This window comes from Misgurnus anguillicaudatus, chromosome 18, assembly GCF_027580225.2.
Source record: "Misgurnus anguillicaudatus chromosome 18, ASM2758022v2, whole genome shotgun sequence".
Classification (NCBI taxonomy): domain Eukaryota; kingdom Metazoa; phylum Chordata; class Actinopteri; order Cypriniformes; family Cobitidae; genus Misgurnus; species Misgurnus anguillicaudatus.
Window position 1 is genome coordinate 34,500,201 of NC_073354.2, and position 16,880 is coordinate 34,517,080.

At 34.9% G+C, this 16,880-nt stretch overlaps 1 protein-coding gene and 1 long non-coding RNA gene across 3 annotated transcripts; one reads left to right on the forward strand and one right to left on the reverse strand.

The window, feature by feature from the left end:
* Nucleotides 1-7,928: 7,928 nt before the first annotated feature.
* Nucleotides 7,929-10,886, reverse strand: LOC129420884 (uncharacterized). 2 transcript variants are annotated; one of them, XM_055176040.2, is made up of 3 exons: nt 10,790-10,885; nt 10,316-10,625; nt 7,929-9,735 (listed from the first exon to the last, which is right to left on the reverse strand). In XM_055176040.2, the coding sequence occupies exons 1-3, from the start codon at nt 10,790-10,792 to the stop codon at nt 8,690-8,692; spliced, it is 1,359 nt and encodes a 452-aa protein (XP_055032015.1). In that variant the 5' UTR covers nt 10,793-10,885; the 3' UTR covers nt 7,929-8,689. The 2 variants fall into 2 exon arrangements, with proteins under 2 accessions (XP_055032015.1, XP_055032014.1); XM_055176039.2 differs by having other exon boundaries at nt 10,316-10,886.
* A 765-nt stretch (nt 10,887-11,651) lies between these two features.
* Nucleotides 11,652-12,722, forward strand: LOC141350349 (uncharacterized). The gene is made up of 2 exons (XR_012358460.1): nt 11,652-11,974; nt 12,427-12,722. It is a non-coding gene; the product is annotated as an uncharacterized lncRNA (long non-coding RNA).
* The last annotated feature ends 4,158 nt before the right edge of the window (nt 12,723-16,880 follow it).

Here is a 16,880-nt window from a genome sequence, read left to right on the forward strand (position 1 = left end):
GTGACTGAAGTGAAGTATATAAACTTTAAAGATTTAGTTAAAAAATATTGAATACGTTCTGTATCTTTTTTACTTTATTGATTCATAGTTTTTGACACTTTTATGATGACTGAACATAGATTAATTTGTTAATTATTATTAAACAGAAAAAATATAAATACATAGTAAATACATAAAATCAGCGAATCTGATTAACTATTTTTAATAATTATTTTATAAATTAACAGACCCAAACAGAGAAGCAAAATAAAGCTATTTATATTTTACAGTTTTTACCAAAATATTCTAAAAAAAGTCAAAGGTCAGAAAGCTCAAATGACCATGAAATGATGAAAGTGGGGGCATCGATTTTTCCAGTGAACTAACTTTCACTATTGGTTTTGAACTAGTTGCATAATGGTTTATCGCACACAACACCTTCTAAAACAGATTGCATAACAGAGATACGTGCTTCAGAAAAAGTTTAGGGAATATATAGTGATAATGAGGAAACAACACAACACATTAGCATAGACAAATCTTTGTTTTATTTGGTTTGGATTTGTGTTGCCCTTAATTTCTTTAAGATGGATGTTTACTGCCATGGTCTTCCTGTTGCCTGGGTGAGCCATTGAATGGTATAAAACAATGGATCTTTTGAACTGAATCCTATTGCTCCCAGAATGGTGAATGCTGGGTATTTGGAAAGTGATTAGCACATCTGAATGAATGAGAATGCGGTATAATACATATTTAATGAGGCAGTTTGTTGCTGAATCTTCCTCATGCTGGTTTATCCTTGTCTTGATGTGTCTAGAACAGCTTTTAGTACATTACACCCCCACACCCAAATCAACACTTAAGAAAACACAAACCTTTTCAAAAACACTTGGTGGTTTTCCTTGCTTATTTGTATTTTGCAAAAAGAGAAGTAAAATAGAAACCTTATGTTTTCTCTGTAAAAGAAGCTTTGTGTGATAAAGAATTTTGACTAGTTGTGTGCAATTTTCTTTTCTTCAACAATCTTCAGCAATCTTCAGAAAGCTGATAGATTATCTTTTTTTACTATTAGCTAACTTCTGTATTTCGAAATTAAATGCATACAATAAAACTTAAAACCTTAGAGTGTGACTTGACAATACACATTTTGTATGTAGCAAGTGGAAAATTAAAAAATTGGTGTGAACATGAAAGAGTTGCATTTGTTTAAAATCATTTAACAATGCATGCAAAATCATTTTAATATTTGTATTTAATTTTAAATACATTTTCTCTGAATGTTCAAAACCATCATTTGCAATTCAACAAATATAAATTTGACCATTGGCCTATGCATTTCATGCACTGGTAAAAACAGTGAAACAGCTCCGCCTAGTGGCCTGATGTGAATGTCACTAATTCCATTAAATCTCTGCTGTTTAAAAATATCAAATGAGATGGTAAAAATATGATTTAACTATTTGAGTCAACTATTTGAGTCATTCTAATAACGCAGATTTTTTTCAATATATAAGAGAGTAAGCACATATCCTCATTTTGGGGATAAGCAAATTTGGATAGACTTTCAGTTCTCAAATGTAAAGAAAAAAATGCTGAAACAGTCAAAAAGCTCTTAGACATTGTGTGTGTTTGTGTGTGTCTGCGTGTGTTAGGCCATTTTTCAACAGATAAACAATAACAGTACGATTAAAGCGATTCTTCAAGTGAACTATTGTGTGTTTAAGCTCTTTAGATTTATTTGGTGTGTTACAATGCAGAGAAATCTTATGGGAGCAATTAAAGCCCATGCATTTAGTTATATCAAAGATTCCCTTAAGGCCAATGTAAACAAACAATCTAAGTATATTCGGTGTAAGACAATATTATGCGTGATTGATCTTGAACTTCACTGCTTAATTAGGGGTTGCCAAGCAATCATTAATAATTCTATTATTATTGCTATTAGTTTTCTAAGCAATTATACATGCAATTTTTCCTGACGCACATTTAAAATGAACCAGATCATTCTAGTGCAGTCTAAGCTACAAATATCCAAAACCACTTTATAACTCTTAACAGGCTATTCATAGATGAGACTGATGGACCGATGTGCATAATAACATCAGGGGCTCCACCCGTGTGAACAGCAGCATAAGAGTTTAATGTAAATCAGACTGCAACAATTATAATGAATCTGACATCATTTGTGGGCCATTTGCATTTGAAAATGTCCAGGGCCGCATACGGTTCCATTCATTTGCACATCAGACGCTGGGCCTTGTTGAGCCTTTGTACATATGAGACCTTCACATTTCGATTATTTTGAGCGGAGAGGAGGCTTTAAACTATGCTTGCGAACAAACAAACATGTTCGCCCTACACAGAATAACACAGAACCGAAATAAAAGCACAGGTGCTTTGCTCTTCTTATAGGTGGCCAATATAAAGAAGAACTACAAAAACAGATATGCGAGATTTAATGAAAGATCTTATTATATACAGTTTACTTTAATTTACATCAACAAGTGATGTGATTCATTCTGAATGTTTTCATTTACATGTTTAGGACTAACTGATGCTCTGAATTACATGAAAATCAGTTGTATACATGTAATGAAATCAATAAGAAAAGCCAGCAGGGCTAAATTCAATCTTAATTTTGTTTTGGTAGGTTAGGTTGAATAGGCAAGAGTCGTTTTATTTGGGTCAGTGTTAAACATTGACTTTAAGAAATGATATCTGTGTTATAGTATTTGAGTCCCAGACTTGAATGATCCTTGTATTAAAAGTTTAATGTTTACCTGATGGTATAGCATTGTTGACTTTAAATCCTTTTCTCTTTTTAAAGAAACCACAGCACATTGGATCAGACTCACTGACAATCCTCATCTTCACCAAAAGATCTTGGCACATGACTGAATGATGAAGTCTAACATTTTCTTCTGTCCTCATTTAGTTTTCCACAGTGCTGTAGGTCACCCGAATGTTTATACCACCATCAGACCATATTATCCAAACTGGAGACTTATGCTTCATGCATCGCCCTGTGGGTTCGGTCTGCTGAACAGTTCAACTCCTTTGTCACAGTGAATTCTCATTGTGATCCATTGAGAACAGAGGTACCTGTGATGTCTGATTGATTTCAGATAGGGCAGCTGGGTACGATCAGTTGACAAACATGGCCCATGGGCTCATTAATGAATTAAAGTGGATCAGTAGGTCATTTTGATGTGGAAACATTTGGGAACGATTGAATTAAGTCAAATCATTGGCTGATATTGTCTGTCAAGGCAGACAACAGGTATCAACTTTACTTTTCCTTGATTGTGTCTCTAGAGAACTGAATTCATCAGATTATCTGAATGACCGGAGGCGGAGGACATCAGATGTCTGATATCAGTCAGTTAGCTTGTCAATTCTCACATGGTTCTTTACAAGTCTTTGACCTTTGCATCAGAGGTTTGCTTATACAACGTTTTCTTTAAACCTGTAGGTTAAGCAGTAATGTATTCATGGATTAGATCTCTATTAAGCATACATTTTTATATAACTTCAATTATATAGCTTCCCTTTTATATACAACTTCACTTGAAGTGCTCAAAATGCTTAAACATAAAAAGGGACAAACCCATGCCATTGGGTTAAATAATTAACCCAGAATTTTTTTACATTTGACCCAACAATAGGTTAAAACAACACTGCATTTTGATTACACAACCCACACTGTTAATTCACAATTGATAACACCTAAAAAAATTGACATTTTTTCAACTTAAATTTCTCAATTTATGTGAAAATTTTAATTTGATAAATCTCAAATATTTTAGGTGTTACCAATTGAAAATGTTTTGTAAAGTAGATCCAAAATTCACTTTTAATAGTGTGGTTTCAATTACAAGCTGGCAGGTTGCACTGTAAAAAAAATCCGTAGAAATTGCAGCTGAGTTGCCGGTAATTTACCGTAGATTTAAATTTATGTTATTTACTGGCAACATTTTGTTCAAAGTTAAATGAACATTAAACATTTACAAGTCTTTGTCTTTACAGAGTAAAACTAAAAAACAGCATCAAGCAAAACATTCTGGGAAACAAAATCTGAAGCAAAAAACAGAAAAAGGTTGATGATGATTTCTGGTTCCCAGAATGCTTTGCATGAGGCTGTTATTGTATAGTTTTATTCTGTAAAGATAAAGACTTGTTAATATTTAAAATTTATTTAACTTTGAACAAACTCTTGCCAGTAAATAACATAAATGTAAATCTATGGTAAATTACCGGCAACCCAGCTGCAATAACATTGAAATTTTTACGGACTTTTTTTACAGTATGGGTTCATCCCTTTTTGATCCAAAGCTGGGTTGATAAAATGAAGAGTTTAGTTTCAAAACGCAATAAATTCATTTTGACCAATTTGGGGAAAAATGTGTTTTCTATACCAAGAAAGTGACATGATGAAAACCACTATTTGTTACAAACTTTCTCATAGCATCTTTAGGTTATAATAACATTAAAAATTCAAATCCATAATTTGATTTTCAAAGATTTATTATAAAAACTGATTATTTTTTTTCCCGCAAAATGCAATAAATTCATGATGTTTTTTCCAAAATGCTATAAATTTATTGAATCAATATAAATGTGCATTCATCTTTGCCATGTTATATTCATTTAGTTGACTAGTGGTATACACTGATTAAAAAAAATAACATTAATGGCATTAATCAAAACACTTACTTTGTCATATTAAAAACACTGTCATTGCTGCTGTAATCCTTGGGACGTCGTCGATGAACTTTGACAGCGATCAGCTGTAAAATGTTTTGGTTCTGCTCGATTTTTGTTGACTTCACGTAAAATAATGTAAAGTTTTTCATAAGATCCCCTGAGGTCAATGTGTTAGCATGACAGAAGCTTGATGCTGTCGGGAGAACAAGCGACAGCCGGCATTTTCCTTTGCCTGAGTGCCTCTCATGTAAATTATTTGATTTTGATGGCTTACGTTTTTTCTGCACCACAGAAAACCACCACAGGTTTATCAACGCCATCAAAAGTATTATTTTGTTTTTGTTTGTTTGTTGATCATGAAGTTAAAAGTAGATAAGAAGAACTAGGATTCAGTGTGTATTCAAAGCGCAGCTATTATTGTTTACAATGCATGAAATGGTGCGCTGTGATTTGTTAAGCAGATTTATTGCATTCTGCAGAGAAGGAGGACTTCCATTTATTGCGGTTTGGAAAAAATGGAAAAAAGATGACAGAATAAGGCGGCGGATATTGGATTTTGCGTAAAATGAAGAATTGGCGTTTTAATACTGACCTGATACAATATCGATTTTGGCGGTTATTTTTTTTTTTAGTGCCGTTTATCGTGGTTTGGAACCAAATTCTTTAAGTTGAATTTATGTTTCTTAAGCATAGTTTCAAAAATATTTACCTTATGATACATCTAAGCATAAAATTGTATTCAAAACAAAGATAATAAGACTACTGTCATACACTAAAGTAAAAACTAGGGTACAGATATATTTTACTGCACTTCTTAGTATTTGGTGATAAATTGCCTTGTCATACAGTAGTCTGATAACATATGTTTAATCTACTCTGCATAAGAAAAATAACAAACGTCAAACATTCAATTCTTCATGATAGATTGTGACTTTAGAGATAGTTTCTGCTGTATTTCAAAAAGTATAATAACATGATACAGATCTAACAAAAACAAATTATAAATGTTATAAAATCCATAAAAATGTAATTCCCAAAGTAATAGATATTTTTGTTTTGGAGAAAAACAAAACAAAAAACATAACATTAAAACTTTTCTTTATGATTGAAAAGTTGATTAAAAGTTTTTTTATCATCAAAATATTTTACTCGTATATTCCTCATTATTTTTGTTGCAGAAGTGCTAAATTATATCTGCCACCATTTCTTTCATACCCTTTTATCCACAGTATTCCTACGCCCCATGACGCTTTGCGCGAATTGTGGGTGCGACTTCCGGCGCGTTCTGTCACTTAACCGGAACCGGCGTTTTTCATGGTCACGGTCACAAGCGTTAACCTAAAAATGTGGGAACATAGCTTGTTACACCTCAAAAATAATAATATTATTATACCTCTACCTTCTTCTGTTGAGGGTTGGGAGGACGACCTGAAGAAGTGGCCTCAGATAACATACACTAGTATATTTAGCTACTTTATTGACTCCGTTGCTACGGACGGTGAAGCAATGAACAATCTGAAAAGCTCCGAGGCTTATCAGTACTTACACAGCAATAAAGTCGGTCGCGTTTTGTTAAAGGAGTTAGGACATAATCTTGTCTATCTTAAAGCAGACATAGTGCCTAGTCAGAGCCTTAAAGTTCCACATCACCAGGCCTGGGTTTTAGTTTCATCGTCAGGTGAAATACAAACGGCAGGGTGTTCATGTGTTGCGGGACGAGGGCGATCTTGCAGCCACGCAGCTGCAATACTTTGGAAGGTAAAATGTTGACACTTCTGATAGTTTTGTAATGTCAGTTTGCCTGTTAAATCTTAATAATGTTAACAATTAAAAAATAATTTTATCAACAAACATGTATTCATTACTTAAGTGAGCTCAGTTTCTGCATTAAATATGTATATGCACATTTATGAAAGACATTACTTGTACACAGTCACCTTTGATAAAAGCTCACTCTAAATTGTAATGCAGGCATGCATTTTCTGTAAAGCTGCTTTTAAATGATTTGTATTGTGAAAGGCAAATAAATAAATAAATGTGGATTTTACATACAAATAAATGTGAATTTAATTGAATCAGCTTGCAACTGCTGAGTGTATTTTGTAATGTAACATTTGCTAATGTAGGTTAAAATGCAGTTAGACAGGGAAAGACAGGGATATCATGTACTGATGTGCAGAGGAAGTGGAATGCAGGCACAAGGAAGAATGTAGAGCAGAAAAAAGTGAAGCACATTAATTTCAAACGTCATAAAACAGACCACATTCATCCAGGCTCATCAGCACCAGATCCTTTAAGTGTGTCATCCACAGAAGCAGCCCCCAAACTTTTCAAGAATCACTCAGAATTTAAAACTTATGTCAGTTCTTCTGTGATGGCCCCACTTTTTAATCTACAGACAAATGGTCTCCTTCAGCTGTGTTATAGATTAGATGTAGAGAATAATGACTCTTCTCAGAGCCAGTGTGATCTACAGATACCACATACAGAACATGAAACAGCACTAACCTGTAAGAAGTGTCTCACTTTTTATGAAACCTATATTCAACTAAGCCCTGCTCAGATGGAAAAGTTGACCGAAGAGACACAGGTCCAGAGTGCATCACAACTTTGGCATGATGCAAGGAAACTGCGATTAACTGCGAGCACAGCAAAGAGAGCCCCTAAACGAAGCACTACTAACCCACAAAAATTCCTGAATGAACACTTGCATCCCACCTTCACTGGCAATACTGCAACTAAATATGGAAAAGAAAATGAGGATATAGCCATACAGCTCATGGAGGCTCATGGGCACACTGTGGAGAGGAAAGGCCTGGTGGTGTGTCCTGACCATCCCTGGTTTGCAGCCAGCCCAGATGGAATTTTGGACTCCACACAGCTTCTTGAGATAAAGTGTCCCCTAAAGAGTGCCACGTCACTTGCAGAATTTCTTAGTCGGCCAAATGGTGACATCAGATGCTTAAGTGATGGGAAGTATCTCATCCTTCCCAATGGGCAAAGTGGATACTACCTCCAGGTGGCTGAAATTATTATTATTTTTTAAAGATTTAAAATACTGGGAGAAATACTTGTTGATACTCATAACAAAATGTAAGCTATTTTATTTTACATTTATTCTTCCAGATCCAGCTGACAATGATGTGCCTGGGGCTGCAGAGCTGCAAGCTGGTTATCTGGACATCAACTGAGCACCTGGAGTTAGACATTTCATTTGACAAAAAATATACAGATGCACACATGAAACACCTCCAGAATTTTTATTTTTTACACATGCTTCCAAGATTAGTGGATGATTTTGTTGCAAAGAAATTGAAGCTCTGCCCCAAATACCTGGATCTTTTGAAAATACAGTAAGCAGATACCAGGTGTTATAACTAGTATACATCACAAACATTAAGAGTACTGAATGAAAGCATCAATATGAAAACAAAAATGTAGTTAAAGGGATAGTTCACCCAATAATTAAAGTTCTGTCATCATTTACTCATCCTCATGTTGTTCCAAACCTGCATGAATTTCTTTTTTCTGATGAACACAAAAGAAGATAGTATGAGAAATGATGGTAAACGCACAGCATATAGTGTCCATTGACTTCCAATAGTAGTAATTAAAAAAATATGATGAAGTACATCAAGTGTGTGCTTACCTTCATTTTTAATGTTATCCTTTATTACAATATTTACAAAATAGTTTTTCCTACTATGGAAGTCGTTGACACTATATGATGTGCGTTTACTTTTGTGTTCATCAGAAAAAAGAAATTCATACAGATTAAAACAACCCAAGGATGAGTAAATGACAACAGAACTTTCATTTTTGGGTGAATTATCCCTTTAAAATAAAAATTAGTATTACAAAAATAAGTATTAAAAATGCAAGGCATTAGAAAGGTATATTAATTACATATGTAAGATACAAAAGTTATACATTGTGTCATAAAAAATTAAATGAATGTGTGTGTGTGTGTGTGTGTTGAAATGCAATAATAAATATCTTCTCGTTCTCACTTTTCACTTGAAATAAGCTCACTTCTTAAATTCACTAGACCAGCACAGATCTTGAGAATTTTATCAATTTTTGGGATCAAGCTAATTGGCACTGTTTGTGAAAGAATCTTGTACACCTTCAGACGCCTTATTGCCCGTTCAACATGAATGCGGGCATGAGCAATGCGCCGTGTATGTGTTACCTCCTCGTTGGTCAGCTGGCATCCTTTGCGTGTAAATGCTGGAATGATTAAGTTCACTCTACGCTCCTCCAGCAAATCCCTGATTGTGAAACCCCGATCCCCCATAACCTCATTTCCAGGACGCAAATAGTCCAAAAACCCTGAGTTCTGTGTTATGTACCGGTCACTGCATTTGCCACCATATGCATCTGAAATAAACATGATTATTCCAGAGGGAGAAATTGCCACTAAATATTTCACAGTGTTGTTGGCATAGTAGTGGCTGTATGATTCACTTCTAGAGTCCAGGTTTTTGGCTTTCTGTAAAACAGTCTCCGAGCAGTCAATTACACAGGTTGTGTTGGAAAAGTGTTCTTTAAAAGCTTCCGGCAACATAGCTTTGATTGTTTCACAAGGCAACCAGATAACAAGATCCTTGGTGTGTTCAGCCATTATGTCTATCCAGATTCCAACAGTCTTGCTTACCTGACCTTGCGATGTTTTAAATCTGCGTGCTAAATCAGCCATGACAAGGTTTAGCCTAAGTTTCATTAAGGTCATTAGGATTTGGTCCACAACAGGCATGGATGAAGAAGAAGGAGCAAATGGTTGTAGGCAGGTTACAAGGGTTTGAAACGCAATGTGTGGAATCCCTGTATACAAGAGGGAGTCTGCATCACTCTTCAAAATACTATCTGCGACAGGGCATGATAATCTTGGAATTGGTGTAGTGCTTGCTCTGCAGATGATGGTTTGCCTTTTTGAATAGGTGTGGTCCTCCATCTCTGGGTCTAACCACTGTGTTTGGACATCACAAGAGGGCTTTAATGTAGTGCACGACTCCTCATCTCCATTCATCTCTTCCGACCCATCACGCTCATCTGAGGGTAACAATACAGTTTACAGTTTTAGGGTATTACAGATATTTTTAATTCATCATTATTGGATTGTGCTTTATGATATGCAGTTTAGCTTTAGTTTTTGAGAAGGGTCATTCTGTATCAAATCAACCAAATTTCAGAAACTTCCCCGGCTCAATTTTTTATTTTGTTAATATTTTTTTCTGAAGAAAACAAAAACATAAATAGTGATTAAAGTAAAAATATTAAATGTCACAGATGTATATTTTCTGAATAATCTACTATTTTGTACAGGGGGTCATTTTTTTAAAATCTGAGAATAGGAGCAAATTTACAGGGGTGTAAAAACGACTATATAAAGATGGCAGCATCATATTATTTTTACACAGAGATTAGTAGGTCGATCAATTTTATAAATAACAGTGAAACTAGAATTGTTTCTTGTTTCTTTCTCTATTAAAACTCCATCAGCGTTTTTTCTACATTCTAAAAACTGTCCACTGTAAACATACTGCCCTGCAAACTGTATCAATCAGTCAAACTAACTGGTTGCCATTTACTGACAAGCACTACTGTGTTCTCCCTACATATGAAATCATACCTGATGTTCTCGTGGGACTGCTGTAAATCCTTTTGAGAACCCGGCGTTTCTTCTCTGGTGGTCTTTCGTAGCCCAACCACAAAGTAGGATGCGGGTTTTCCTCCGTTGGTTTTTTGTCGACAAAATGAAATGAACACACATACAGTGTTTTGGGCGGTTTCTTCAAGTTTAGGTTTTTCAGCCAGATTCTTTTGAATTCCTCGTCTGTTGGTAGGCGATGGAAACTGTACCGTTTGTCACAAGGACAATCTCTTTTTGTTTTTGGTACATGTTCAACACACTGTTGTTGAAGCCACATATTTAGCTTAGTCTGGTTGTTCGTACAGCCGCGAACAGCGCAACAGGTACCAGAGGAACGCAACGCCATCGAAAATAATAAAAACAAAATAAAACAGAAATTGTCAAATTGCAGTACTTTTCAATCTAGAAACACTTACTTCAGAAAATAACGGCTTATAACAGTTAGCTACGCACCATACACCTGTGACTAACTCGCTTACTTCTGCTTCCGCTCTCTAACCGGAAGTTCCACCCATAATCATTTCTACAGCAGCGCCCCCAGGAATAGTGTGGATAATCAAATAAACTTTTTATCACTACAAATAAACACAAAGTCTTTGTTTGTTAAAACTTGTTAACACGCACCGGCCCGGCGACGGGCCCTAGGGGGCGTTTTTACGTGTTTTTGTACTTTGTTTAACATCAAATATTCAATCAACAATCATAAACTTTGCATTATTTGAAAGTTTAAACACTCCAAATTCATGTTCTGAGCTTATTTTTGCAATCAATACACTGGTGTGGAAAAAATTAAATGAAATGCAGACGGAATGCATATAAAAAAATTTGTGGGTACTCACATGGCTTGCCATATGGTTCTGACAATTTCTGACAATTCCCAAAAACTTCAACGTACATTGCAAGGTAAGGGTCCACTCTTCAAAAAGCATCCCACGTTTAAATCCAAAACAATGAAAAATAGTGAGAAATCCAGCAATATCCTCCTTTGTTTACATCCGCGCGTCCGCTAAGTATGATCGATCATGTTTATTTTCTATCAAATATCGATTTTTATCAGTGAAAATCCATCTCTTCCTGCTTCGTTAGACTGTTCAGATAAATATCCCGCCCTATTTTTCTGTTTTGTCCTATCAGAAAAGGTTTGACAACTCAAAATCTCATGCGATCAATGATTTGCCTAGATAGATGTCCTTCAGTTTACCATAGGCTTTTGACTGGATTACACCAAAACAAAGCCAGCCAATGCATAGTGAGCAAAGCTTTGATTGACAGAGGAAGTAACCAATCATGAAACGATTACAAGGATTCCACTTACGTCAGTAAAGTGTACTTCTGCGCAAATCTACAGAAGCGCATGGAGAGAAATGCCCACGCCCCCTCCGTGCGCGTTTGTTTGTTTGGGTAGCATAGCAGCCGGCTAAGCTCTCCGGAGCCGCTGAGAAACCTCTTCAAATGTTAGATATAACATCTCCATTGTGGATCGTGGACTACAGATGACTTTTTTGTGTTGAAAGTGTTTTGGAGAAGTTGATAAAGAGCATGATCGCGGATCAACAATGCAAGACTGGATGTAAACAAAGCGCGTCGTCGAGGAGAGATGGACCGGATTATGAGCTCAGCTGCGCTCGCTTGGATAAAGTAAGTGGATTCTTTTGTTGATTTACGTTACATTTCTTGTTTCATGTTAGCTGTTTCGATTATAAAGTAACACTGGAGATGACTAATATACGAGTTTTACATGGTTTCGTTTTTGTATGACATGTTATATAAATGCATCATATTTATAGCTATATGAATCAAATGCACAGAATATACAAACTAAAAACTAGAAAATAAGATATGTGGTGGAAAATATGAGTATTACCAGCTGAGAAATATAGGTTATTTGGCAAACATAAGACATTTGTAATTATAAATAAATATATTCATGTAATGTGTGTGTGTTTGTGTATATGTATTATGTTCATGTATATTACATCATAGTTTCTCATACAAATAGTTGTATGTCTCTAACTTTTGACTCAAACTAAAATCCTCTCTTGCTTTGTGTGTGTGTGTGTGTGTGTGTGATGTGATGTGATGTAAAACAGGACTTCAGCTGATACAGGAGGACTGGAATCTGGAGTGCATTCATGAGCGACCATATTCAAAATAGCAAGTATTTTGATATAATGTGCAAATGTTTTTTTCTGAAATAGTTTTTTCTATGTGCTTTGGTGGGCAGAGAAGTTCTGAATTGATATACATAATGTAATATGTAGTCCTGACTCATTTTCTTTTTATAATCATGTCATATTGTTATCATGTGTATATTTGGAGTTTCCAAGTGCACTTTTTCTGAAAGGACGCCTGGACTTTTTTGAAATAAAAGCTCACAGAAACAACATTTTTTGGAGTATCATTCTCAAATTTGAATCACAGCATGGTCAGACATTCAGTTCACCTATATGGTGTCCCCAGGTGTCTCACATGACCATTTCATACCTTTTTTGCTAAGTGAATGTTATTTAAAGAAAAACGGAAGTAATTTAATGTATATTTTACCTTGTTTTACTCTGTTTCTTTACTACTCTGAGTTGTTATGACTATTAGGCAACAATATGTCAAGTGTCTAGTTTCAAACAAGACCAGAATTATGAATATAGACCATAGGGTTTAAGAGCTGCAGATGTTTTAGTTTGGAGTTGTCGTTTTTCAGAAAATGCTCAAAAATATAAGTGCTAGCTAACACTTCTTTAAGGAACCGTTCCTCTAGATACAGCAGAAATTCACATCATTGTATTAAAGAGATATTCACCCGAAAATTAAAATTCTGTCATAATTTTCTCATGTATAAATATATATTTTTTGATGAACACAAAAGAAGATATTTTAATTGTAACCAAACCAATTATGAGCCTCATTCACTTCCATAGTAGGAAAAAAGAATACGGTGGAAGTGAATGGGGCTCATGAACACAAACATTCCTCAAAATATCTTGTGTTCATCAAAACAACGAAATTTATACAGTTTTGTAACAACATGAGAGTGAGAAAATGATAACACAATTTAGAATTTTGGGTGAACTATCCTTTTAACGTAAAACTGTCTATTTCTCACAATCTCTCGGTTACATCTGTGCCAAAGTGCATGCAATGTATAAAAACTTGCAATCGGTCTTACATAACACCTACAGTCAGCTAAAGATTTGTGATGTACTGCGTCAAAAGACTTTTTGGTTGGCCTGAAACATGCTTTGATGAATTATAAAGCTGTTTCATTGAATGAAGTGAGAAAGAACTGAACATTTCAGTCTCTATTACAGTCTCTGTTATCTATTCTGTCTGAAATTTTTTATTTTCACACATACAGTACAGTATAAGCATCTCTAGAGCTTTCCCAATGAGAGCAGAACTCAAGTACTGAAGTCTTTGTTAAATTAGGGTCCAAGAAAACTATTTTAATGACTCTCTATTCTTCATTTTATGAAGCATTATCATGCCCCAATTTTCATTACGCTAATGCAAAACCATCTCATACTTTTTATTAGTAATTGCTAGGATGGACAGACCTTTATTCCAGCTTTAATTCAGATGATGGGTTTGTTTGGAAACACGTAGCATTAGTCCCGACTATATTTGTGCATCAGACAGCTCATCCAACGGCACACAAAGAGCGAGTCATTCACAGCAGCCTTTCTTATGCATAAACTGTAATGAAAAGCAGAACGCTTTCAATGCACACCTGCAGGAACACTTGTGAGCGATATAATAGGCTGCAGTCGTGTGTCTTTGTAGTGCACCCTTTTAAGAGACCTTAAAAGAGTGCACTGCTTTTTAACACCTTTATTTTTTAAAGTTGTATGTTGTTCATTTTCCCCTAACTTCAGCTATATATACCTAATTGTAAACATAGTGTTAGACTCTGCTTTTGTCGTCTTCTTTTATGTTTTCTCATTTTTAAGTGCTTTGGTTAAAAGCATCTGCTAAATGCATAAATGTAAATGTACATAGTGCTTACCCATATTCTTTCCATTGTTTATGTGTCTACATATGCACAGTGACAGTCTAAAGCTTCAACACCCGTTGACTGAATAAATTATGAGCAGGGATTTAGAGGAAAGATGCCTTTATAATTCATTGGATTCATGCTTTACAAGTTTCACAGCAGAGGAGAAACATGATGGATACGCTATGCACCACAGCGTGACAGAGTCCGGTTGATAATAACCATGATAAAATATACTGAGACGCTGCAGAAACTAATCTGGTTTAAATATTAATCGTGGGGTAAACCGGCATCATGTAGCAGCAAACAAGTGGATGTTTCTATTTGGTGAGAATAGTCAGGGCTATGCATACTGTATGATTCAAAAGATTTATGATGTTGTCTTTTAATTAAATGCATTTATCATTGCTTGGTCTGACAATATCATAGATTATTTTTCAATAGAAGATTTTATTACAACGCATTGAGCGATTACAGAAGAACAAATTATGCAAGATTTTATTTGCAAATCATTTATCATACATGAAAAGGAAATGTAGTCACATATTCCTCTGTTTGATTTTGAACATGTTGGCCAATTCCCTCTTTGCTTTTCATAGTACAGTAAATCTTTTCTTCTAACGTTCTGCAGCATCCAGTTACCACAGCAACTACAACATCCCAGGTGCAGTACTTTTGCTGAAATTTGCAACACCTGTTGTCTACAGTTTCACTGTAATTGCACAAAGTAAAATTCATCTTTCGATTCATTTTTGTAAACAAATAAACAAACTTTAGTGAACTGAATGAATAATATTGTATTGCACCGTAATAAAATCTTTCCCAGTTATGAATATTTAAATGTTATACTGTACTTCCATTACATAAGTCAATTTTATTCACACAGCGCATTACATGCACTGTAAAAAAAATCTGTAGAAATTACAATGTTATTGCAGCTGGGTTGCCAGTAATTTTCCGTCGATTTAAATTTATGTTATTTATTTGCAAGAGTTTGTTCAAAGTTAAATACATTTTAAATAGTAACAAGTCTTTATCCCTACAGAATAAAACCATACAATAACAGCCTCATGCAAAGCACTCCGGAAACCAGAAATCATCATCAACCTTTTTCTGTTTTTTGCTTCAGATTTTGTTTCCCAGAATGCTTTGCTTGATGCTGTTTTTTTAGTTTTACTCTGTAAAGACAAATACTTGTAAATGTTAAATGTTCATTTAACTTTGAACAAAATGTTGCCAGTAAATAACATAAATTAAAATCTACGGTAAGTTACCGACAACCCATCTGCAATTTCTACGATTTTTTTTACAGTGTGATGTTACAAAGCAGTCTTACAGTGTGGCAATGAAAAAGGTGCATTGTGTAACTTTTAGAAGGATCTCTTGACAGAAATGCAATATAATATAAATAACTAAATTATTAGTGGTGACCTTATATAATGAACTGTAATGTTTTTATTACCTTAAAATGAGACGATTTTATCTACATACACCACGCGTCCCCTTACATGGAAGTCTCCGTCATGTTTCTACAGTAGCCCTAAACGGACAAACTGATCTAGAAAGCGCGTTTCGTCCTTACGTCGTCTTAGACGAAGACATGTTTGTCCTATGGCAGCTACCATATGTGTTTTGAAATTGAGGTTAGCTGTTGGTTGCAATTTGCAATGTCACCACTAGATGCCGCTCAAATTTACACACACCACCTTTAAAAAAACCCACAATACATTTAAATGTATTTACTGGGCATGCACCGCTACAAAATTTCAGAATCAATTATTCAGAATCTTCTACCGATAGTTTTGCTTTTTACGAGCGTACGAATTTCTAATTTTTGTTATCTAGGGCTGGGTAAAAATATCGATTCATCAATGCATTGCAATTATTTGTTTCTCAATTCAATATCGATTCATCAAATCCTATGAATCGATTTAGCCCCCCTGGCCAGTGGCGGCGCTGTGCGCAACACTCTAGTGAGAGCGTTCAGCGTTGTACAAGACGTACTTTTTCAAAACAGAAAGATCAAAGATGGCCATCAAGCCTGCATCATCAACGTGATCAAACATTAGTAATACTACACACATTATTTAAAAATATACTCAGATACTTAATTGCTTGTGCATCTACTTATTATTGAATCGATATCGAAGCAAACGAATCAATATCGAATTGAATCGAAGCCTCAAGAATCGAAATTGAATCGAATTGTGAAATTCCTAACAATACCCAGCCCTAATTGTCACTCAATTCAAAATAATAACATGAGTTCTGATGCCCAGATATAATCTGCCCTGATCATCGCAGCTGTTTAAAAAAATCAGCCAATGTCCGTTAGTGGGCCGATACTAATTATAGGCTGATATATCAGTGCATCCCTGCACTGTAAAAAATGCATAATTTTTGTCAAGTCAACATATATTTTTATGTTACTTTAACTTAACAAGTTATGTCAACTTTTTTAAGTGAAAACCCAAAATAGTAGGTTAAATTGACTTGAAAAACAAGTTGTTTTAACTTCATGCTGCATTTAATTTTTTTTTATTGCCACATTGTAAA